Raw genomic sequence first — 25,803 nt, forward strand, 5'->3', positions numbered from 1 at the left:
AGAGAAAAGAGGAGGGAAGTACATTAAGGGAAGTTCTGAAATTCTAGATAGCTAGTCAGGGCAGAACCAAGTAAAGAAATTTGAGAAGATTAAAGGAACACTGTCAAACCAATGCCTTCATGATGGCTGAATTCACAGAGGTTCGTAGTTGACAAAACCAAGGACAGTGATGAAATCAAAAACCAGACACTGAAGTCATCAAGAAAGATACAGAGGGGCAGGAGGGGGATTAGTAGCTGGTGAGAATGTAACAGGATGTGGGAATTCAAATAAGTGACTGTACAGGGAGTGTTGGTTTCCTTTGCTTTGTTTTAATATTATTGTCACCAGGATGAACAGTAAACACATTAGAAATATTTGAAGAGTTGGTGGCTTTTTAAAAAAAGTTTTGTAAAGCTCACCACATGAATGTTTAATAAAAATTCTGTGAAAATGGAAGATTAATTGCTAGCCATTTATATTGTTCACTGACAGATTCCATTGAAGTTATGTAGGTTTCCTTTCACATGATGAAAAATACACACACCCTTCTCCCATTAACACCTCTGCTTCCAAGAAGAAAAATGGTGTTGGGTAGCATAAATCAAAGTAGCTTAGATTAAATCTGAGAATTTCACAAACATTGGTACAGAGCAACGGCTAATGATCTGATACACTTTTTAACCAGAGTTGAGAATGTGCTGATCTGGCAAATTAATCTCTATTCTATTGCTTATAACTGTGGGTCTACATACATTGAAAAAAACACTAAACAGCAATCTAATGCTGATAATATTCCTTCCACCCAGGAAAGCAAAATCTTTACGCCACAACCTAACATCCACATCCATATCCGTTTTGAGTTACAAACAGGAAATCCCCAAGCCTCAAGCTACATTTCCTATTTAGCTTTCTTCAGCACTGCAGTCCTAGCCTTGGGATTCTTACAAGAGGCATTGCTTTGGGAAGTTATTTTCCATTTCTCTTGTATATCTGATGTCCTTCAATTCTATGACCCTGGTTGCTGGTAACAACGAGAACCATTCTAGATAGATCTGTCCTAATTTATGAAACAGTGAACCAAATTTAGCCTACTGATGCACATTTTCCCTACAATTTCCATGGAACCCAGGCACAGTGCCATAAACATTGGGACAATGGTGGCCTTGGAAAGGCTGACTCAAGGTCAACAGTCCTGATGTAACAGTTGGGTTGTGCTTAAATACCAATATACCAACAACAAAAGAGTACTAGGTTCCTTTGACATTCTGCCCAGCTCAAAATATGAACTGATAAAGCTAGGATAATAAAAAACCACCTTACACAGTACTTCACAATATACAGAGTACTTATACAGCGAAGACAAAGAAATATCTCCCCAATAATCCTACAAAGCAAGGAGACCAAGTATATGTATACCACCTCTCTTTATCATAAGAGAAATCTCAGATTAAAGGTGTAAAATTATTTGTCCCAAGTCACGCAGCTAGAAAGGGACCAGGACAATTATCCAGATTTCCAAAATGGAATCCACAATTGTTTGGTTATATCAAAACAATTTTGCCATAGCCAAGACAAACCTAATCAATATCACAAATGTGAAAATTTACTAAAAAACAATAGAATCATAGAGTTCCCTTGTGGCTCAGTGGGTTAAGGATCTGGTATTGTTGTTGCAGTGACTCAGGCCACCACTGTGGCTCAGGTTCGATCCCCAGCCTCAGAACTTCTACACACTGCAGGTGCAACCCCCCCCCCCAAAAAAAAGAATCGGTATTTTCCAAAGTGTGATCCATTTGTTTTAATGGAAAAGTTAACTTGTGTTTCATGCTAATGACTTGTCAGGCATATCTAAGTACTTTACATAAATTAGCTCATTTAATTGTTATAGTACCTCTAAGAGTTGTTCATCTTATAGAGTGGAAAACCGAGACTTCTGTTCATCTTCCTGATGATGAAAGTGATTCTTAGAGACATCAAATCACTTGCCCAAAGTTACAAAGCTTTATACATATACAGGAGCTTGAAGCTAATTTGTATCTTAAATCCAAAGTGTATGGAGTTCCCATTGTGTCTCAGTGGTTAACAAATTTGACTAGGAGCAATGAGGTTGAGGGTTCGACCCCTGGCCTCGCTCAGTGGGTTAAGGATCCAGCATTGCCGTGAGCTGTGGTGTAGGTAGCAGATGTGGATCAGATCCCATGTTGTTGTGGCTGTGGTGTAGGCCAGTGGCTATAGCTCCGATTAGACCCCTAGCCTGGGAATCTCCATGTGCCGAGGGAACAGGCCTAGAAAAGGCAAAAAGACCAAAAAAAAAAAAAAGTCTATAAAATATAAAGAAATATTCCTCAGAACAATATGGTGTTCAACATTTTGTTTATAATTCCCAATAGGAAAGAACAACAAATCCCATCCAAGACTTTAAAGAGCAAGGATTTAAGGGGAAATTTCTCTTGGGCCACATAGTGAGTAAGAACAGGAGAGGGCTAAGTCCATGAAGATATGTCGACTTAGGGGTAAGCTCAAAAGCAGAAACAAATGGTAATTCTAACTTGCTACAACTCAAGGGAAAGATGTGAGGATTCATGAAAAGCATAATCAAAAACCAAACCAAACCACATGTCATTATAAAACTATAAATCTCCTTCAATATCTTATCTTAGATTCTGGAAATCACGCAGTCCTTTAGCTGATCAGAGAATGAAATCTACACTGTGTACCAGTGTTTACACTGAGCCTAAGTAGAATGTTTACAAACCAAACCCAAACATACAGCAAGAACTGGACAAATATAATCAAGGCCCATACAACGGTCATTTCTTTTATGTGAAGTGGACAGTTGGGGCCATTATCCAGATGGCTCAAGGAAGAAAGAGAGGGCTGTGGATTCCACCTCAGATGGGGAGAGCTTTTGGTTGATCCCACGTTCAGCTGTGACAGTGTGCTAGCTGTTGGCTGGAAACAGTACTCTAACACCCAGCCCCTCCCACCATGCTGTCAGCAATCAGTGAGCACAGACACACAATAGGGCCAAAAGCTCCCACAGATTAAAGACAGGAGCAAATGAATGAATTGTAATCTCTTTAGCTTGGAAACACCACATATCAGAGACAATAAAGACACGGAAGAGTAGCATCAGGAGGCCCTTGGAATGGAAACATTAGAATTCATAGCTTTGTGTTTACAAAGAAATTTGAAAAGAGTGCAGCTGTGACATGTTGGCAAGAACACTGGCCTTAGGGCCAGAAAAGCACCACTGAGTCACAGCTCTGCCATTCTCTCAGTGTCTGACTGGACAAACCAGTGAACCCCTGCTTTCCTTCTCCCAGGGCTCTGATGAGGAAGTGAGGACGCCATGGCGGAAGGTCCTTCACAGATTTCCTAGCATGATGCAAGTCTGGGAGGTGATTATCTTCATTTCCATGGTAATGTTTACCACTCAGAAACAAAGAGAACCCAGTTCAGGAAGCTGAGAGCTGGGACATATTATGCAAGTTCTGACTCTGTCACTGAGATGCTGCAGGACTTAAAGGAAGGAATTGCTCTGATTTTTCCAATGCTGATTCTTCCCATGCATCTGGATATCAGAAATAACAATGCTGGCTTCTCATCTACAGTTTAGTAAAAAAGTTAATTAAGAGACTGACTCGTAAAACAAACAGGCTATTGATTTAAGAAAAAATAATTTCAGTTGTGAATTTAAACCCTAACAAGGCACAGCATTGACTTGATTACAGCCCTATGGTCATGCCAGTTGTGACCTGAAAAGTAATAAGACCCCCTCTATGGGGTCGACTCAGACTTTCCTCCCATGTTCACCTTTCTTCATTTCTTTCCACCTCATGTATCACATCTAGGAATTCTATTCAAAGGCCCGAACTTAATTGCTCCTAGACTTCCCACAAACTGCCAGATCATCTTTGAGAGCTGATGTTATCATAGGAATTCAAAACAAGAGGGTGCAAATATCATAACCACTGGCCTTATCAAACAATTCCTGCTCCAAGTGTTGTTTTAAGCCAGAGCTTCTACTCCCTCCTGCCTCCCCACTCCCAGGAATAAAGGCATGCTTGGGTCTGGAATGTATTAAAGGTAGTTAGAGATCTTAAAAATTGCAAGGACAAAAAGAAACCTCTACATAGGCTCTCTTATGTCTGCACGGCCCATATGTGATTTATGTAAGCTCAAAAGCATTTGGAAAAATACTTTTCAGTCATATTATTGAACTTTATGGCTAGTATGGATGTTGCCATTGTTCAAGAAAAAATGAGCAGCTTTATGTGGTAAAAAAAAATAAGAGAAATTTTTATTACTATAGTAATAGGAATTTTATGAGGTGAAACAATTCTATACAGTACACATATTCTTATATGAATTAGATATTACTTGCTTTTACATTACATTTGTACAGAACTAGAACATTTTCAAAATTCCTTCCTAGATCCTTATTGTAAACCTGTTTCCATAGATAGAGTAAATATTAGGAGTATCCTCCATTTCATAAAAAAAGGAACAGTTTTAAAGATGTTAAAGACTTTTTCAGGGATCTGTGGAATCGGCCTATTGTTCTGTAATCAGGCTGTGTACCATTTAGGATTTAAACAACACTAGGGTAGAGTTAATCTCATGCTACTAAATTAAAAATTAAGAGGTGAGGTCTGAAAATAACAAATGTCACAATTCTTTTAAGGTCACATGAGCAAGATGTGAGATGAAAGAATAGATGATAGCCCGTTAGAAACATGATTATGATTATAGCATAACATCAGCGACAATTCTATCTTCTGAGCGCTTATACTAAAAGCCAGGTTCTATACTAGGTGCCTGACAAGTATTCACTCAAGAAATCTTCACAACACCCCTATCAGTTAACCCTGTTTTAAAGACAGACTTTAAGTTACTGGCAGAAGGTTATAAAACATTATCTTATTTACTTTCTAGATCAGTGTTTCTTAAAATATATCCATTGTCCAAGGCTTATTACATGGACCACCAACAATTTCAGACTTAAAAGTGCTTTCATTAAGGTATATTTCACTAACTGAAAATGTAGATTTAATTACTATGTTAACAGAAATCCTATCACATATTAATAATCATGACATTTAAAGGTCATACAAGCTCTGGGTGTTCCCTATCAGCTACCACTCAGTTAGCAAGGTATATTTAAGAGTTCCCTTGTGGTGCAGCAGGTTAAGAATCCAGCATTGTCACTGTAGCCACTCAGGTTGATGCTGTAGCACAGGTTCAGCTCCTGGCCTAAGAACTTCCACATGCCATGGTGGAAAAAAAAAAGTGCATTTAATATTGCTTATTTTATAACATTTACATGTTGTTTGTTACTATTAAATTTGCAATTTTGTATTACCATTGCTGTGTTTTGATATAGCACCATTTTACAAAAAAAAAAAAAAATGTTTGAAAGATACATGTTTCTTTAGTGAGTCACTAAAGCCTGGTAGTAGAGATAAAAGCACTAACAAACACTGAGATAAAAAAAAATCTGATTAAAAAAATACATTTTTGCCAAGTTACAGTCTATGTAATAAAAGTCATTACACTACTACTGCCTCAAAGCTTATAAAAGAGAGTCTAAAAGAGTTTAAAATTAATAACACATATAATGACCAAAAAGAAAAAGCAATGAGCTTCTGGAAAAATTCAATTTTCAAATGACTGCAGGGTGTCACATAATAGAATACACACACTGATGAGGGACAAGTACCATTATATCTTTTGATATAACTATATTTTGCTGTATAGTTCGGTAATACCCATGAGAGTAGAATCATATCTGGACAACTGAAACATATGCAAAGGAAAAGCCCAAAACAACTTGTTTATTTTTCACTAAAAGCCCATGCACCACAGAAAAGACTCCAAGGTTCTGGTTTAATTCTCAAAATCATATGAATCAGAACATGAGTGTGTTGGAACAAAATGTATTGAACTTAAAATGGATGACAGAGCACTGATTTTTATATGCAGCAAAAAAAATAGTGCATTTCAAATAAGAGGTCTCACCTGAATGCCAATACATAAACTATTATTCATAGGGAACAGCTGATATTAACATTTTATATCCTGCTCTGGACATTGTCACTGTCCATATCCTCATTATTATAGGAAGCAATGAAAATTTTGAATAAATTGAATCTTAACTATCAGCACACAGATTTTCAGAAGGGAGTCTACAGAACTGTGTAGTAAATACAGTATTTTTTCTAACACTGACGTTACAGAAGAGATATACCGTTTTTAAATTGAGCGATGAAATCAAAATATTTCTTCAGGACATTGATACTGCTACATATGGAAGTTCCCAGGCTGGGGGTCAAATTGGAGCTGCAGCTGCCAGCCACAGCCATAGCAATGCCAGATCTGAGCCGTGTCTGTGACCTACACCAAAGCTCATGGCAATGCAGGATCCTTAACCCACTGAGCAAGACCAGGGATCCAACCCACATCCTCATGGATACTAGTCGGGTTCATAACCTGGTAAGCACATGGTAACTCCCGAAAAGACTATTTCTATAATTGCAAAAACCTTGTCAATTTGGCTTTCCTCTTCAATATATTCAGGATTTTATCTTGCCAAAGTTTACCTTTTTGGTGTCTAAATATAAAAAGTCCCTTTTTGGCTGCCCTGTGGCACATGGAGTTCTCTGGCCAGGGATCAGATCAGAGTCATGGTTGCAACCTACACCATAGCTATGGCAAAACCAGATCCTTGCCCACTGTGCCTGGCCAGGAATCAAACCTGTGTTCCAGCGCTCGAGAGATGCCTCCAATCCTGTTGCACCACAGCAGGAACACCTAAATATCAAAATTCTTAATGTTGAGAGTACAATCCTTGGACTTATTAAGACCATGTTAAAGAGCAAACAATTTAATTGCTGAGAGTTTCACAGTTTACTAATATTTAATGACTTTGCTTTATCAGAGGAAATACTTCACCAAACACTAGAATATATTAAAGCTAGTAGAGACATTCAAGATTATATATTCCAATCACTGCATTTTATAGATGAAGAAATGAAGGTTGAGAAAAGGGAAATTCATCATCTTATCATCATAGTTAGTGGCATAGTTATAATTAGAGCCATGGTTTCCTAACTCCTCACTCTAACACTGCTACCAATGTATTCACCCAACTTCAGGCTAATAATTGTAAATTGACTTCTAAAGCTGGCACCCCCATGAAGAAGCTCTCTTTAAAAATTATGATGGGAGTTCCCGTTGTGGCTCAGTGGGTAACGAATCCGACTAGGAACCATGAGGTTGCAGGTTCACTCCCTGGTCTTGCTCAGTGGGTTAAGGATCTAGCATTGCCGTGAGCTGTGGTGTAGGTTGAAGATGCGGCTCGGATCCCGAGTTGCTGTGGCTCTGGCATAGGCCGGCGGCTATAGCTCCAATTAGACCCCTAGCCTGGGAACCTCCGTATGCCGAAGGTGCGGCCCTAGAAAAGACAAAAAATAAAAAATAAAAAAACAAAATAAATAAATTATGATCAAGTGCACATAATAGCATTATTAAATACCTAATTATGAGGACTAATATAGGGACAAATTCAGCGCCTAGGAACATTGACAGTTCACATTCAACAAAGTATTGAGTTCTCACCAAACACAAAAAACTAAAACAGTAATGTTAACCATGTGTGAATGTTGAGCTCAAAGCCTTACACAAAACAATCTGCAACATAGTAGGTATTGATAATGGCAATGTCATAGTGATTCTGGGACAATGAGAAGGAGAAAAGAAAATCATTACTTAGGAGCATGTTTTTCTTTCTTTGTTTTCTTTTTCTTTTTTTTTCTTTTTTTTTGCATTTTAGGGCCATACCCGAGGAAGATGGAGGTTCCCAGGCTAGGGGTCAAATCAGAGCTGTAGCTACCGGTCTACCCCACAGCCACAGCAATGCAGGATCCGAGCCACATCTGCAACCTACACCACAGCTCACGACAAGGCCAGGTCCTTGACCCACTGAGCAAGGCCAGGGATGGAACCTGCAACCTCATGGATGCTAGTCAGATTCTGTAGCCACTGAGCCATGACAGGAACTCCAGGAACATGTTTATCTTATTCTAAACCCTAAATAAATTGGTTCCCCATATATAATACAGTAGGTAAATCTTTATTAAATATCTTGTTGGGAAAATGAGCCAGGATGATCAAATACTTATTTATTCATTTATGAAGGGTTAAACCACAGCATTCTCGAGAGGTTCCCTCGAGAATATGTGAAGGGGCAGGTGGATGGCAACTCAGTTGAAAGGCTGCTATTTTTTATACCTCAAAAGCCAGAGTAGGAAAGACTTAACAACTTTACATGAACCATAGCATGGTCCTGTTGATCTACTTAGGTTAGATTTAGCGGTGATGAGGTTTGACCAGAGATTTTTATTAGAGACAGAAAGGCTTTCTGTAGGTTTTTGAAGTTAAAGCATTAGTAACAAAACTTGCCCAGAGTTTTGAAATCAAGTCCACTCAAATTGTAATAATCATCATCATTACAATTTAAAAACTATTTAGAGTCTGCATGAAGACTTCTGCTTCTGGGAATTCCTGTAGTGGCTCAGTGGAAACGAATCTGACTAGTATCCAAAAGAGGCAGGTTCTATCCCTGGCCTCGCTCGGCGGGTTAAGGATCCAGTGTTGCCATGAGCTGTGGTGTTGGTCATAGACACAGCTCGGATCTTGCATTGCTGTGGCTGTGGTGTAGGCTGGCAGCTACAACTCCGATTCAACCTCTAGCCTGGGAACTTCCATATGCCACAGGTGTGGCCCTAAAAGACCAAAAAAAAAAAAAAAAAAAAAAAAAAAAAACAAACCCAAACTTGTTTCTGAACAAGATGGAATAAACTCATTTCTACCTAGACCTCCTTTTTAATCACACTTAAAAACTCTGGACAAACACAGGAAAACTTTGAAAGATGGCATGAGGAGGTGGCCAGGCTAAGGACCTGATCCTTGAGCACAGCCATGAATTTCCTGGGTTTTCTTTCTGTCTCCCTTATATTCCGGATTGGACTCTGGAAAGCCTGAACCTGGACATGCCAATAGGAATAGACAAAAAAAAGAAAGCCCCCTTCCCCCAAAGCATGTATTCTTTAGTTAAAAGGACCAGAAAAGTTAGCCATAACTGAACAGAAATGTTCATGGAGTTCCCATCATGGCGCAGCAGAAACGAATCTGACTAGTAACCATGAAGTTGTGGGTTCAATCCCTGGTCTCTCTCAGTGGGTTAAGGATCTGGCATTGCCATGAGCCGTGGTGTAGGCCAGCAGCTATAGTTCCAATTAGACCCCTAGTATGGGAACCTCCTTATGCAGTGGGTGCGGCCCTAAAAAGCAAAGAAATGTTTGTGATAATATCCACCCAACCCCAGCTGAACACCAGCAGCAAAACCTTTGCTGCCCCCTTGCCCTTGATCAGCTCTTAGGGCAGGGAGCCTGGACTTCCACCCTGCTCCTCCCCAAGTGTAGCTAGCACTCCTCTCCCTCCAATTAGAAAGTAAGAAAATAATGGCACAGGGGAGGGAACCAGGTGAAGATATTGCTTAAACATTCTTTAGGAATATTTACTATCCTTTAACTATTCTTAAATATGATGTTCTGGGCAGACCCCCTAGCAACTTATATGTGAAACCGAACAGAAATGGCATTGGCAAAAGGTTTGATAACCGAACTATGGTATGGAATACAGCCAGGTTTTCAGGTCAGCCTCTGGATAGCCTACAAAGGAAGCAAATTAGAATAGCACCACCAAGGCTCTGTAAGTGAAATTTGGTTCTCAGAGTATATCATGCTGTACTTGCTAAGAGAGGCTCATGGATGTTCTAATCAGGCATTATCCATTTAATTAAAAACTCTTTTTGGTATGATGCAAGTGCAACTAAATCATTTTCAGATGTTATCTTGGGCACACTTGAGCCAGAAATCAGAGGCCTGATGCAGATCATACATATGGTATTGTTATTGCTAAATATTCTCTCTTTTTCAGCTTTTGGCTTTTTAGGGCTGCACTCGTGGCATATTGGAGGTTCCCAGGCTAGGGGTCTAATCAGAGCTGTTGTTGCTGGCCTATACCAGAGCCACAGCAATACCAGATCCAAGCCGCCGTCTGCAACTACAACACAGCTCATGGCAATGTCGGATCCTTAACCCACTGAGCGAGGCCAGGGATCGAACCTGCAACCTCATGGTTCCCAGCCGGATTCTTTTCCACTGTGCCACAACGGGAACTCTTTGTTTGTTTGTTTAAATATTCTTTGAGTATGCATTTCCATGTGAGTTTTAGGACCTTGGCACTGTTTTTTTTCTTTTTTTCTTTCCTTTTTTTTGCCCTATGTAAGCTATTTATAGGGAGTATGCTGGTGACCCTGGTCTAAGATTACATTAGCAAGAATTAAGAAGCAGGAAAGAGAGAAAGCTATAAAGTTTTGCCCATGAAAATGTCTTTGCAGATACACTGTCTATGAGTATAAGACAAATTTTCATTCCATAGATGGTGGAGTCATTGACTCTGTATTGGAAAATGCGTTAAATCTTTCTATTTCAACATTGCTTTAATGCTTGAACCTTAAATGCAACCCCTCTATTTAAGAATTTGTCTGCCTCATGTTCAAGCACCTTCTTAGGCTATTTATTATATTTGAACAGCTGTTCGTGTCAGGAAAGTCTTCCATATTTGAGCCAAGATCTTGATCTTGGTAACTTCTGCCATTTGGTCCGACTTCAATTTCTAGGTGCCATAGAGGTGAAGAACAATTGTCTTAGATCTTTTCAAAAGCCACTTTTTTTGCTTGTGGGTATAGTCTATTTCAATTGTTTCTCATAAAACATGGTTTTGAGCCTTTTATCAATATCTTTTTGTCCCTCCTGAACATGTCTTAGTTTATCTGGTTCCTCTTAAAGTACCTCCACATTAAACACTATTTTCTTCAAGGTTTACTTTAAAATGCTTGACTGCCCAAGGATGAAGACTAGCATCAGACATACTGAAAGTAGCTCTTATCCTTTGTCCTTTTATCTGTTTTTTAAATTTTTATTTATTTATTTATTTTGCTTTTAGGGCTGTACCCGCAGCATATGGAAGTTCCCAGGCTAGGAGTGGAATTGGAGCTGTAGCTGCCGGCCTATGCCACAGCCACAGCTACAGCAACTCAGGATCCAAGCCGTGTCTTTGACCCACACCACAGCTCATGGCAACACCGGATCCTTGACCCACTGAGTGAGGCCAGGGATCGAACCCACAACCTCATGGTTCCTAGTCGGATTTGTTTCCACTGTGCCACAATGGGAATGACCCCTTTGTCCTTTTAAACAACTTTGTCCCCTTTCTATCACTCTGTATTCCATTACATTATCTTATCATTTCTCCTTTCATTGTGTAACTGCTGGCTCACTGTACCAGTTCACTGAAGTATTTTAGCATCTCAGGCTGGTAGAGGTAGAAGAGTTCTTATACACCATCTGGTCCAATTCTGCCCTTGTCCAAATGGAGACCTCAAGGCATTAGTGACAGAACTGGGGGCAGGGCCTAAATTGCTTGATTCCTGGACTCCTAACTTTTATTTCAGCTACTCTCCCATTTACTTGACTGTTATACAAGAAGCAGTCTTATTTTTGGTGCCTGTGATGAAGAGACATTTGTGGATTTCCAACCCTAGGTCATCTCCCAGGAGTACTTGAGATCAGGGTGGTAAAGAGGCTTAAAGGGGTTTAAAATTCCCAAGATGTGTCGGTCTGTGGGAAGAGATTTTATCTGTTAATAGGAAACAGCGAAGGTTTGGAATGTGTTTGAACAGAGTCCACTTCTTGAAAAACACAAAGAAAAGGCTACAATCTCATGGAAATTATGAAATCAGAGGGTTGGAGAATGTAATGGAGAGAAAGCAAAAGGGCTTTTCTCAAAGCAGCAAAAAAACAGTCCCAAGTTCTCATTAAGAAGATGACTTCTGTTTCAGTTTGATGGTAAAAGAAGACTGGTAAGCCTACATTCCAATGTATAGAGAATTCCACTTAAAATCGGTAGCTAAGCAGGCCAAGGTCTTGTTTGTTTTTTGTTGTTATTGTTTGTTTGTTTCTTTTTAGGGCCACCAGGCTAGGGGTCCAACTGGAGCTACAGCTGCCGGCCTACACCACAACCACAGCAACACTGGATCTGAGCTGTATCTGCGACCTACACCACAGCTTGCACCAACGCCAGATCCTTAACCCAGAGATCGAGGCCAAGGATTGTATCTGCATCCTCAGGGACACTAATTGGGTTCTTAACCTGCTGAGCCACAATGGGAACTCCTCAAGTTCTTGTTTTGTGAGTCCCAAAGTTTTCTCTACCTACTGTGCATATAATTAGCATCTTAGTTTATCAAGACATATTTACCTAACTATGCTTTTTGCCTTTCCTAGTCCCCTGCAAATTTGCTGTCTGCATAGCAACTATGAGGCAAGGAATCAGTACTGTTGTCACTTAAACAACATGGGAGGTTAAGGGACCAACCTCTGCATAGTCAAAAATCCACATATAGTTTACAGTTTGGTCCTCTTTATCCACCATTCAACATCTGCAGATTCAACACTTGGAGATAATAAAATGCTATAGTATTTACTATTGAAAAGAACTCACATATAAGTGGACCCCCGTGGTTCAAACCCATCTTGTTCAAGGGTTAACTGTACCTCTGTGTCAGCGCTGACCTAGGTGAGCCTATTGCCTCTTTTGTTAACTTGTAAAAAGAACCTAGTGAAGCAGGTATGATTATCCCCATTTTCCAGATAAGAAACTCAAGTTCATATATGTGCACATTCCCAGTGTCATACAACTAATAAAAGGTAGGACTCTTTTGAATATAGGTCTGTTTCATGTCAAAACCCAAGCTATGAGAAGTCAAGGAGAGCTTCAGCTCTGTCATCAGAAAAACCTGGATTCGGATTCAGATTCAGATTATTCAGTAGCTGTATGATCTCATACATACCATTTAACCTTCCAAGCTTCAGGGTCCCTACTGCAAAATGAAGAAAAGGAGAACATTTTGCTATACCTGAGATATCAGAGAGACATGAAATGGCAAAATAGTATTTCCATTTTCCCTTAACATTTGGTAAATATTCAGTGAGCTGCATGTGAAATCTCCCCCAAAGCGATTCATTCCCTCCCTCTCTGTTTCACACAGGAAGCTGAGTGACTCTGCTACTGTGGGCTTTATCAAGGCAGAAACATCTCAGCCAAGTATGGGGCCAATGGAATTACAGGAATGAAGAAGGACCATCATCTGCTTCTGTTTTATTACAGAGACATGGATTTCAGAGGGTGCAACGTCCGTGTTTGATTCCCGTCAACTCCTTTCATGTGCGGGTCCCTGCTTGGACTCTGATTTAGAATTCTTGCCTTCCCTTACTTAATTTTTTCCAACATCTCTCCATCTTTCTCCCTCTATTTCTGCATCTCTCTGCTATGGTATGAATGTTTGTGTCCCCCCAACATTCACAGGTTGACACCTAGTCCTCAGGGTACTAGAGGGCAAGCACTGGGAGCTGGTTAAGTCATGGAAGCAGAGCCTTCATGAATGGAATTCATGCCTTTAAAAAAGAAGCCCCAGAAAGCTCCCTGGCCCCTTCTGCCGTGTTAGGTTACCTCAAAGACACTGAATCTATGGGCACTGTGATCTTGGCCTCTCAGCCTCCAGAACTCTAAGAATTAAATATTTGTTGTCTGGAGTTCCCGTCATGGCTCAGCGGTTAATGAATCTGGCCAGCATCCATGAGGACCCAGGTTCGATCCCTGGACTCGCTCAGTGGGTTAATAAGGATCCTGCATTGCCGTGAGCTGTGGTGTAGGTCACAGACACAGCTCAGATCCTGCCTACCTAGCCACAGCCACAACTGTAATTCGACCCCTAGCCTGGATCCATATGCCACAGGTGCAGCCCTAAAAAAAAAAAGCAAATAAATATTTGTGGTTTATGCTCTCTCTTTCAATTATTTCCTCTTTCCTCTGGGTTCCTCTCATTTTCCGTACTTTCCAGCCTTCTATAAGATGGCAGTTTATGTTTGAATCAAGCTACTTTCTGAGAGGATATGTGATAAAGAGATAACTCCAAGAAACTAAGAGTTGCAGTGGATTATTTTTAAATGATTGAGTTTGGGTACTTTCCAAGTTGAATAAGAAACATAATAATTCTGGAGTATGGAGTTCACAACAAACAGGTGTTAGTTTGTACTGCTAAAGCAACCTGTCCTGTCATGTTCAGATGATGAGTAGAGAGAAGCCAGACCCTCTGGTCTTTCCTATAAGCTGAATTAGCACAGCCACAAGGGAGGACCAGTTAAGGGATATGAGCTCAGGGATTTGCATCTTGGAGAAAGATTCTCTATTTCCAACAGAATTCCCCTTATAAAAGGTATCACGCTATCACCAAATGTTTTCATAAATATCATGCTTCATTAGTGGGCACATTGCCACCTAGCATATGTTGTCAAAAACTTGTTTTGTACTTGTCTAATCTTAACATCTGGTTATCTTAAGTATGGCTACAGATTTAAAGCAGCGGTCCTCCATTTGGACTAATTCTGACCCCAAGAGACAGTATATGGAGATGTTTTTGGTTGTCACAGCTTAGAAGCCAGGTGAGGTGTATCGCCACTTCTGTCTGGTAGGTAAAGATCATGCTAAAATGCATAGGACAGCCCATCACAACGAAGAGTTATTCATCCCAAATATCAATAAGTCAAGGTGGAGACTCCAGCTCAAATGCCTCGAAAACCTGCAGACTCCACTGTCTAACTGAGCCCTTGGTCATCCTATAGAAACAATGATTGGCTGTGAAAGTTTCTGTCCCAGTCGGCATTTCCTTTTTTTTTTTTTTTTTGTCTTTTTGTCTTTGTTGTTGCTATTTCTTGGGCCGCTCCCGCGGCATATGGAGGTTCCCAGGCTAGGGGTTGAATCGGAGCTGTAGCCACCGGCCTATGCCAGAGCCACAGCAACACGGGATCCGAGCCGCGTCTGCAACCTACACCACAGCTCACGGCAAGGGCAGGGACCGAACCCGCAACCTCATGGTTCCTAGTCGGATGCGTTAACCACTGCGCCACGACGGGAACTCCCCAGTCGGCATTTCTAAATGCCATGTGCTACAATCAAATGCTGGGTGTTGATCCTGGATTCAATCTGAAAAAAATATTATTCAAAAATAGTTCCAACTTCAGTGGGGAAATAATTTGTATAGTCTTCTGGATGAGTCTTTGATACTATAATTTGAGATCATTTTTGAAAAGAACCAAATCTGATTTTAAGGTAATTCACTGTGTCTGGTGTCCTAACGATGTGTTGATTTCTTCATGCAAACCTGTTGAGTTTGGCAGAGTAAAAACTAAAAATTTAGCATTCGAGTAGGAAGAATAAATCAAAATTGGCTCAATTAACTTTCCTGTGATTCAGGGTTTGTTAACAGTTTCTCTGTTTTGTTTCAGTTCTATTTATTTTATTATCTCTTTGGCTTTTCTCCACCCCTCTCCAAGAGTGCCTGGATAATCACACTTCAGTCTTCAGCAGTGTCCCTTTACTTGCACAAAAACTGAATCCCTGACATGCAGATAATGAATTCCAGCAGGATCATTCTGATAGACATGAACTTCTGGAAAATCTGACCTCTTGGATCTCCCTCTTTCCAGCTTTTACACTTTTGTTTCCCTTCCAAAGGAGATTCTTTGCCTCATTCATTTTCATTAGGCTTCTTGGGGAAGGAACATCATGAATCCAGGTTCCGGTTTCTGCGTTTTTCCCAGAGGTGGGCAGAATAAGTGGGGCAAGGAATAACACCCACATAAGGTAGCTCTTATTTTCAGGGTCTATCCCATTTGGCAAATAATGTAAGAGGCATGCTATATGTTTCATATTCATTTTTGTTGAGTGTGGTTTCAGTGTGCATTTACAAATAGTGGTCATCAGCATTGTCACAGAGGTGGGACTCAGGGTGCTTGGATTCTAACGCCAGCTCTTCCATTAAATTGCTGGATACATTTGGATGATTCTTTTCTCAGACTTTATTTTCCCACCTCTAAAATGGGAGGATGGTAACACAGATGTTCTATGAATGTGGCAGGGAGCAGTTGCAGAGCGATGGGGAGCTGAGAGGAGAGGGAAATGAATAATTATCCCAATATATGCCCAACTCTTGCACAAGTCATATGGGAGAAAGGGACATAAAAAGAGTTTCGTAGAAGTAGATGCCTGTGTTTGTGCATGAAATTAAATTACATAAGAGGCTCTAATGGCTTCATTTTATGAACACCAGTACCTCTACCACAACCTGCTTTCTCTTCCCTCGAACTGATCCCCTCAACCTCTCCTTTGTGGATGTAAGTAACTTCACTGGGTGGAACACCAACAGGGCAAGGAATGGGAAAGGAGAGAGAGAAGCGAGAAATAAGACCAGAAAACAAAGTCAGCCAGAGAGGGGAGTGGTCAAGTGAAATCAGCTTCTCCTAACTATAGCCTGCAGGCCTCTTCAGAACTAAAACCTGAAAATCATACACACAGCATTAAAGCAGAGCACACACAAGGCTGACTCCTAGTCAGTTTTTTTTTTTTTTTTTTAAGATGTGTTTGGGCCAGCTCTAATGGAAATTACATAGCCAGGGAGTCAGACACCAGGAAAGAAAGGATGAATAAAAGGACAGAACAAGAATTATAGGAGAAAAGCTGAATGGAAAAAAAGACAAGAGAAAGTATTTTTCCTAATGAGAAATGCAAAATTTTCCACCAGACAACTGTGACTCTTGGCTAAGTGACCCACATATCATGTGAATGAAAATACAGGGTGGGAGGGGTGGTCCAGGAAGCTGGGCCCTGTGTCTGCTCTGTCTCTGAAGGCAACAGGTCCACTGCAGGTCTCAATGGCACTGCTGATTCACAGCCTGCCCCTCAGGAGGTAGCCATGCCCATTATACGGAGTCTGGAAAGAGCCCTGGGCTATAAATTAAAATCTCTACATGCTGGACCCAGCTTACTTACTTACTGACCCTCTTTGATTTGTCATGGAACCGCTGAAGCCAGTGTCATCTGCTATTAAGTTACAGAGATAGATGTCGTGATTTCTAAAAGTCCTTCAAGCTGCAGCTTTTTTTTTTTTTTGCTTTTCTGGTCCACACTTGCTGGATATGGAAGTTCCCAGGCTACGGGTCCAATCAGAGCTGCAGCCGCTGGCCCACACCACAGCCACAAGAATGCCACATCTGAGCCACATCCATGACCTACGATGCAGCTCATGGCAACACTGGATCTTTAACTCACTGAATGAGGCCAGGGATCAAACCCATGTCCTCACGGATACTAGGTGGCTTCACAACATGCTCAGCCAAAACGGGAAGTCCAAGCTGGAGTATTTTTGCAGTATTAATAATCATCACGCTTCACCCCTGCAAGACCACATCTCTTAAGCAAAATACTTAACCCTCCCTCTCTCACCCCTACTTCACTGGCCCAAACCAGCTTTTTAATCATGAAGAGAGAGTTGAACAAGAGGCTCTCTTGGAGGCCCTTCTAGCTCTCTCAAATTTGGGATTCTAAGACATCCCAGTTTACTCAGTTCCTAAGCAAGACTAAAGAATCATTATTATAACAAATGCATTGAGTTTTCATTTTAGATCAAACCTGTCAGAATTTATCAAGCTCCATCCATGAAGCAAGCTGACATTTTTATCTAACATTCCTAAAAAGAATTCCACACAGCTATCCCTTTGTAGTTTCTCATTGAGCAAATGATGTTAGTAACAGAATGCATTTGATTGTCAGAGATGGGATCTGTGAAGAGGGACAAGTAGTTATTACTTTCTTTTATTAAAACCTGTAAAGGAATCGCTGATTCACCAGACTAAGATAGGAAAAAACTTGTAAGCAACTGCTCCCCTCATCTAATTGAGTTTTAAGCTGCTGTGGCACTTCCTCTTTGTAGTCAGAATGGATGATTGACAAAGAGCAGGCGGAGCCTTTAAATGGTCAACATCATAGGAAGAAACAATTGAAATTCTAATTCCTTAGCATTAGACCTAAGGGACCTAAAAGGTGGCTACCTAAAGGCTCTCCCAAGTTTCCTTTCTTTTTGCTTTTGTTCTTAGGAGTGGGACGGAAAGATGATGACGAGTGGATTTGGATGATTGAAGCACAGACACACACACAGACACAAACACAAGATGACCAATTATAAGAAGGGAAAAAAAAGCCTCATCCCTTGAGGAAATAACCACTAGAAAATTTCAGAACAAGCAAGAAAACATAAAAACAACTTCCTACTTGAAATAATTTGAGGACAAAATGTACATAGTCTACATACAAGTAAAAAGAGATTTAAATATGGGATTTGGGAAAGGTTATTTTTTTAATTCTGAACTAACAGAATATATATCATGCACATACCATGTGGCCTAGGTTTCAAACTTTTTTTTTTTTTTTGAGGCAATCATCTAGAAAGAGAAAGAAGCTGATAAAGCCGAGTAAGAGTGAAGAAAATCCTTGTGCTTCCTTTTTTCTTTTCTAGAAACCACTAATAAAATAAATTATGGTCGAGAAAAAGTTTAGGGAGATGACTCCAGGAGGGAGATAGAATTCCTTAACTTAATTGCATTTCCTTTTTTACCTCCCTCTAATCTTAAGAAGAAAAACAAAGGTCAAATGTCACAAAGCACCATCTGAGAAACAAAAAAAACATGGAGGGGCAAGCTTGTTTTAAGTAAAACAGTAAATAAACAGCACTGGTTGTCTTTTTTTTAATTGTTTCCTTTTACTAAATGTCTGGGAACACTGAAAGAAAAACAGATATTGTCAAAGTATGCCTGATTCTAAAGTACACAGATAAGAAAAAAGAAAAAGCTCTCTTGCATTTGTTTAAATTCCACAAATGTACATAAAACAGGCACAGTGTGTCAAGAATTTTCCAAAGCAGAGTTTTAGGAAATAAGGATTAAATTAGGAAAAAAGATGCAGGGTGGGGGTGGGGAGAGGAGGTTTGCAACATTTACCAGAACTTGCAAGCAGAAAAGAGTGAAAAGCCAAGCAATCTACAGTCCTTCTTAACTTTCTCCCCCAAATGACCAGCCAAGAAACCAAATAACTAATGTGAGAAAACTTCCTGCCACCACACAGAAATCTTTCTCAACAATATTTCATATACAAGGCACCAAGCTATTCATTCAATGAGCATATACTGAGCATTTACTGCTACTGCCCCCTGTCTCAGGTATTTGGGGGGAACTATCAATGCTGAAACTCAACTCAGACCTGCTGAATCTAAATTTCTAATGTTAAATCATAGTGTTAATGCCCAGATGATCATCCATCAAGCAGTCTTGCAGATCTGGGAATGCCTACTTTAGGAGGTGCAACAATGACTATAACCATTCTTTTTTTTTTTTTTTGCCTTTTTAGGGCCACACCTGCAGCATATGGAGGTTCCCAGGCTAGGGGACAAATTGGAGCTGTAGCTGCTGGCCTACACCACAGCCACAGCAAATAGTGATCCGAGCCGCATCTGCAACCTACACTACAGCTCATGGCAATGCTGGATCCCCAACCCACTGAGCAAGGCCAGGGATAAAACCCGCATCCTCATGGATACCAGTCAGGTTCGTTGAACACTGAGCCAAGACAGGAACTCCAGACTATCACCATTCTTGATCTCAAGGAGCTCACATAAGTGACGAACAAATAGATGAATCTCTCCAGAACAAGATTAAAAGTGACACAAGACAGAAGAGGAACATATTCTTTACTGTGGATATTCAGAAGCATGAGAAATAATGGACTGTTGGGGATTACAGAAGCAGTGAAAGAGGGCCTCACAGAAATAGGTACATATGTGGTAAAATAGTTACCCTTTGAGCGCACAGAGAAGGAGTTGGGAAAAATCTACTATTACAGCTAATAAGAATTCCCGTTTCTAGTGTTTCTGAAAACAGAAATAAGCCCTGTCCTGGAGTTCCCATTGTGGGTCAGCAGGTTAAAACCTCCCATATGACCTTCAGGATGCAGGTTCAATCGCTGGCCTCACTCAGTGGGTTAAGGATCCAGCGTTTCTGTAAGCTGCAGCACAGGTCACAAATGCAGCTCGGATGTGGTATTGCCATGGCTATGGAGCAGGCTGCAACTCCAGTTTGACCCCTAGTCTGGAAACTTCCATGTGAGGCAGGTGCAGCAGTAAAAAGAAGCAAGAAAGCAAAAAAAGAAAGAAAGAAAGAAAGAAAGAAAGAAAGAAAGAAAGAAAGAAAGAAAGAAAGAAAGAAAGAAAGAAAGAAAGAAAGAAAGAAAGAAAAGGAAAAAAGGAGGAAGAAAAGGAGGGAAAGAAAGGAAGGAGGGAAGGAAGGAGGGAAGGAAGGAAGGAAGGAAGAAACAGGTCCCGTCCTGGGTGCTGTACATAAATCCTCTCTTAAACCTAAACCCATTAGGTAGGTTCTATTATTTCTCCGCTTTGCAGATGGAGGAATTAAAGCTTAGAATGTTCATGTGACTTGCTCACAGTCATAGAGCTAGAGATTGAAGAGCTAAAGTTCGATCCCAGATCAATCGCATTCCAGAGCATATGTGCCTCCCAAAGAAGAATAAATGAAGCCTAGATGTGCAAAAGTGTCAGGCACATATGATCAAGTAGACATTGTCCCCTCCAGCTAAAGGATGGCAGAGTGGGAGGACATTGGGCTATAAAGTTCAGGGGCAGCCAGGCTGGGGGTGCTGCATTGGACACCATGGGCTAATACAGTAGCAAGGGGGAACCAGTGAAGATTTCCAAGCAGAGACAATTCTGCTAAAAGCATTACCTTAGATTTCAGGCTTTGAATCATGAGTTATATCTTACAAACTGATATGCTAAAATTTCAATGTTTGAAGAGTCTCATCCTGCCTTTAAACCAAAAAAGTGTGGCTGGGAGCTAAGTGGAACTACCACCTTATAGCTGTTGGAGACGAACTCCTAATGTGCCAGGCCTTAAGGAAGATTCTATAGAACAGCCCTTAAGATAAATTCAATGCATATCTGTTACCTCACAAGACAAAGCCTGACTCATCCTCGGAGCTGTCCAAATCTGGCACAGGATAGTCGTGGGGCCTCAGCATTCCTAGGGCCTGAGGTGACCCCATGGGGCAGTGGGTGTACACAAGACTGGTCCATCACTGGCAGGGCCCAGACCCCTGACTCCCAAGTCCTATTTTCATTTCATCAAATCAAATCATATGTGACACTGGGTGAGCCCCTTTCCTTATCTGGATCTCTCTTTCCTCATCTGTGAAATGAGAAATTGATCTCGTGGGGCCTCGGATTTCACAATTCTCAATCTTTCCCTTCCAACAGTCAAGCATAAAGAATCTGCTTCCATCAGTGGCTCACTAATTGGGACTTGAGGGAAGCAGGGGAGCAGCATCTCCCAAGAGCTTCTATAGTTTGTAAACCCCTCGCTGAAATAAATGTACTTCTTTATCTCTAGGAAGCCTGCTAGTTCTGACTGGACTGCAGGATTCATAGTTCTCTAACCCTGGCTGCAGTCATCACTGAATTCCATCTGGCCCAGGATTATCTTTTTCAAGTACAAACTGGATCACTGATGTCCAAAGGAATGCAACAGCACCAAGTACCATTATCATGTGCAGGCAAATGCAGGGAACATTTCAATCATTAGAGAACGAACACTTTAGCCACCAAATCTGTCAGAGCCCAAAGATACCATTATTTGAGAGTTTTGTTTTACTCTCAAAGAGTGTGTATGTGTTTGTGTGTCTGTGTATGTATGCATCTGTTTATGAGTGAAATTCCCAAGAAGTCAAGCAAAGGTTAAAACTGTGGAGTTCTTGCAGGGAAGAAAGGAGGAACCATTGTACACCTTATCTGATGCTCATAAAGATGCTCCTGCAAACTCCAGCCCATCAAAAATGAATTTCTAAAGGGGTAAAAAGATGTCTTCCTTATCAATTATACAGATCCAAGAAATGGTACCTATTGGAGTGGAGGTGAACAGGGAGAAGGTGCAAGATTTGTTTTGCTCTCAGAAATGTAGGTGGTAAAACAGACATCAGCACATGAACTCACATAGTTTTGAAAGGTCTTCTTAAGCTTCATCAGTTCATCAGCCCACACCCAGTAGTTCACCCACAGAGGAACTCACAAGTGACTAACTCCTGTCATCAATTCATTGCAAAACACTGAGGCATGTTAAACCTATAGTTTTATCTTCCTTGACTTCCAACTTGGAGATGGGAGCAGAAGAATGGTGAATGGGAACATTAGCAGTGAAGAAAGCTTAATTACAGAACCAAGAAAACCCATATTTGAGAGTCACCTCATAGTTACTTACTTTGATAGGATGGAAAATAAATGTGCATTCCTTTTCCAGACCTGGGAAAGGAGAATGTACCCAAGATGTGTGACAGAACAATCAACAGGACTGCCTACCTCACATCTGAGATTCCTGGGAAGACAGTGTTACAGGAACCAAGCTCAACCACCCACGTTCTGCTCTGGGAACTAGCTTAGTATATCTTCAGCTGTCAGGAACTTGGGGTCCTCTCTACCTACTACTGACTGACTTCTGTAAGATGACCAAAAACTGTGCCACTCATTGAAAAGAAAGCAGATTTATTCTTAACACATGCCTCAGCATATCCATCAGGATGCAGAAGCAAGTAGAAGACCAATCCTGACCACTTCAGACTCTCTATTTCTTACCCAAGATACCAATTCTAGCACCTTCGCCAGAGCACTGGGAGTTAAGTGTTAGTTACAGTTCCGATTTCCTGAACTCCACCAACAACTGCAAATCTCCAGAGAGCCCTGTCAACTGTGAGGGCAGAAACCTTGCCGCATGAGCTACAAAAGGCATCTGAATATCTGTACATGGTGTGTATTTCCACCACCCCTGAAATGCAGCCGGGTCCACTGGCTGGCAGTTCTCCAACAGCTGCAGAAGAGACACTGATATATTGACATAGAAAGGCAGAAGGGAGAGAAGGTGTAAGTTGAGAGCAATATGGATGAGTGAGAGTGGGGCATTGAGGCATACAGGCTTAATGCTCTCTGCCAAAGCATCCGCACAGATCTTCAAAATTGTGAATGTGGGGAAAATGTCAAAACATACAGTCTACTTTCCCATCTATTTGCCTGACACTAACCTCAGGCAAGCTGAATATACAGAAATAAAACCAGAAGAGGACCTCTGATATCCTCTAATAATTCACTCCAATGCTTACCTCCAGAAACTAGAAGCCCTCTATCAAAAGAGAAAGAGCCAGAACTTCAGATAGACACTTTTGGTGAGACTGACTCACACAGATTCGCCTCTTCCACGCATACCTTCTCTTTAAACTTAGATCCTTTTTTTTTTTCTTTTTGTACGTGCAAGGGAAAAGACAGAGGAATTGGTTTCAGAACAAGTCTACTTTAAACTCTGCCGTTCACAGAATGCTTTCTTTTAAACTTCAAAGAAAAGGTGCACACCCGAGTATAGAAAGGATGTATGAATGGAGATGGAAGAGAACCAGGGTGACGCTAGATCAAGGAATGAAGCCCAGAGACCTTATAGTGGACTCGGCTCTGCCAACGTACAGACAGCACTGGAATCATCATCTTATCACTACAGTCCCCTTTTTGAGATGGAAGTGGATGCTGAGAGAGCTAATGGCTTGCCCAGGTTCATCTAGTGTTGGTTACACAACACGGGCCACCAGATGGCTAGATCCACACATTAGACAGAACCATTAGAGGAGACCCAGTCTGACCCGCTAAGGAGTAGAGTGACGGCCAGAGGACAGGAGTCCTGGGGGAGGGCTCCATTGCATCCCGGCGCCGCGAAAGACTTGAAGTGTGCGCTCTGGGTACCTTGAGGTAGGCCCGCTGCAGGTAGTTGTAGGGCACTCTGCGCTGGAAGTCGCTGCGCACATCCTCGCTGGCACGGTGGCGAGACGCGGGGCCCCCGAGGCGCTGGCTCTGGCAGCTGCGGTAGCAGCGAGCCCGCTCGAGCAGCGAGCGGAAGAAGGGCAGCTCGGCCCCGGGGCCGGCGCCCGGGGGCGCGAGCGGGCGGCGCGCGGTGCAGTGGCGGGCGCAGCGCGCGCGGATCTCCAGCAGGCGCCGGTGGCTGCGCAGCGCCGCTTCCAGGTCGCGCACGGCCAGCTCGTAGTCCCCACTGTAGTAAGCGGCCACGCCGCTGGCGTAGAGCAGGTCGAAGGGCTGAAGAGGCCCGGGCTCGGGCTCCCGCCTCGGGTGCGGGCCGTCCGGGGGGCCACCCCACAGCGGCGGCGGCAGCAGTAGACAGGGCAGCAGCAGCGGCAGCGGCGCCCAGATGCGCTCCCGCATCCTCTGCCGCGGACAGGCGCCGGCCGGCCCCGCACTCAGACGGCTCCCGGCAGCTGGTGTCCTAGTCCGGTCTCTTGGCTTTGCGGGCGAAACCGCCAGCCCCGCCGCCAAGCGGCTGCCCTTTGAGCCTCAGGTGACCGGCCGCGCTCGGCGAACTGAGAGGCGGAGGCCGGCCCGGCCGGCCGTTCTTAAAGGGACGCCCACAGCTCACATGCTCCTCCTGCTGCCGGAGCCTTCGCGAGTGGCTCGCAGCCGCCAGGAGGCCAGGGGCCGCACACCCCAGTGCCAGCCAAGGAGCCAGTGCCGCTGAGGATCCAGCGGGCAAGCAGAGCCTGAAGTGGGGTCCCTTTCAGAATGGATATGATTACTCCCTTTTTAGGGAGGAAGAAAATGCAGCTTAGTGAGATGAGGGCTCTCATCGTTTTCCGCAATTTGTCCGACGTTTGCAAAGCCTTTCGACTTCACGTGAAGCATTGAAGCTCCATCTCAGGCTGTGAGGAAACTTGTGGCTTGTGGAGAAAAGTGATTAGTCCAAGTTTATAGAACAGTGAAAAGACAAAGGAAGGACTCAATCTTGGGCCACTGGAATCAAAGTTTAGGGCCGCTTCCTTTAAGGAAAGTCCTCCCTTGCCTTCTCATCCCACTTTGGTTGTGTCTGTGCCTTGGGAAAAGGGGAAGGGCCAAGGGAACAATGGATAGCCCACCTTTCTGTGCAGATGAGGATGTCAGAGGACCGAGAGAATTATTGCAGGAAGGAGCAGCTATACTTAACATCCTGCTTGTCAGTTTATCAGCCTTGTGATCCCGCACAAAGGAGCCTCAGTCTCATCTCCTACAGTATACCAATGTCCCAACACGACAAAATATTTTCAGATATAAATTCTCATTGTAAGAGTTAAACAAAGAGGCAATTTAATAAATCCAATATCCCCCGGGACTTAAGCAATGAGCATCAATCTAGGAATGGGAACCCTGACAGAAGTGGCTGCCAAACTCCAAAGGGCTAGCTCAGGCTTTCCTGTTCCTCTGCTTCTCCTCTGTCGTAAATACCTTCTGAGCCAAGGTGTTCCCTTCTTTCGTCTTCCTTGGCTTCCCACTCTCACAAGGATTCCTGAGCGCTTATGCACTGGACCTTTGATTCCAGGCTTCCTCTTATAAGCATTCCTGTGGGCTCCTAGTGCTTGTGGCAATTTTATCAAAGACTCCCTGGCCAACAGGCTGGTGAGCAAGTGGGAAGGGCAACAGGAAAGAACACTTATCATGCAGTTGATGTGAGTTCTTCCATAGAAGGCTTTTGTGTGGAATCACCACAATGCCCAGGAGACTGCCAGAGTTTTGTGCTCCTTCCTTCATTAACTGTGTTGGATTTGACCACACGGACCATAAACAGCCTTGGTGCTGTAACTTCAAGGACCCCCAAAGAGTCATGCTCTTATTAACTTTTCTCCAGCAAACCACACTCATTTGGCTTATCCTAACTGATGGAAAAG

General features: G+C 42.2%; 1 protein-coding gene across 1 annotated transcript in view; it reads right to left on the reverse strand.

The window, feature by feature from the left end:
- Nucleotides 1-24,503, reverse strand: part of P3H2 (prolyl 3-hydroxylase 2) — a 156,663-nt gene extending 132,160 nt beyond the window's left edge. Inside the window, exon 1 of the mRNA XM_047788757.1 lies at nucleotides 23,840-24,503. Coding sequence (XP_047644713.1) covers nucleotides 23,840-24,313 — 474 coding nt within the window. The 5' untranslated portion in view covers nucleotides 24,314-24,503. The remainder of the gene's footprint in view (nucleotides 1-23,839) is intronic.
- Between the last annotated feature and the right edge of the window lie 1,300 nt (nucleotides 24,504-25,803).

This window comes from Phacochoerus africanus, chromosome 1, assembly GCF_016906955.1.
Source record: "Phacochoerus africanus isolate WHEZ1 chromosome 1, ROS_Pafr_v1, whole genome shotgun sequence".
NCBI lineage: Eukaryota > Metazoa > Chordata > Mammalia > Artiodactyla > Suidae > Phacochoerus > Phacochoerus africanus.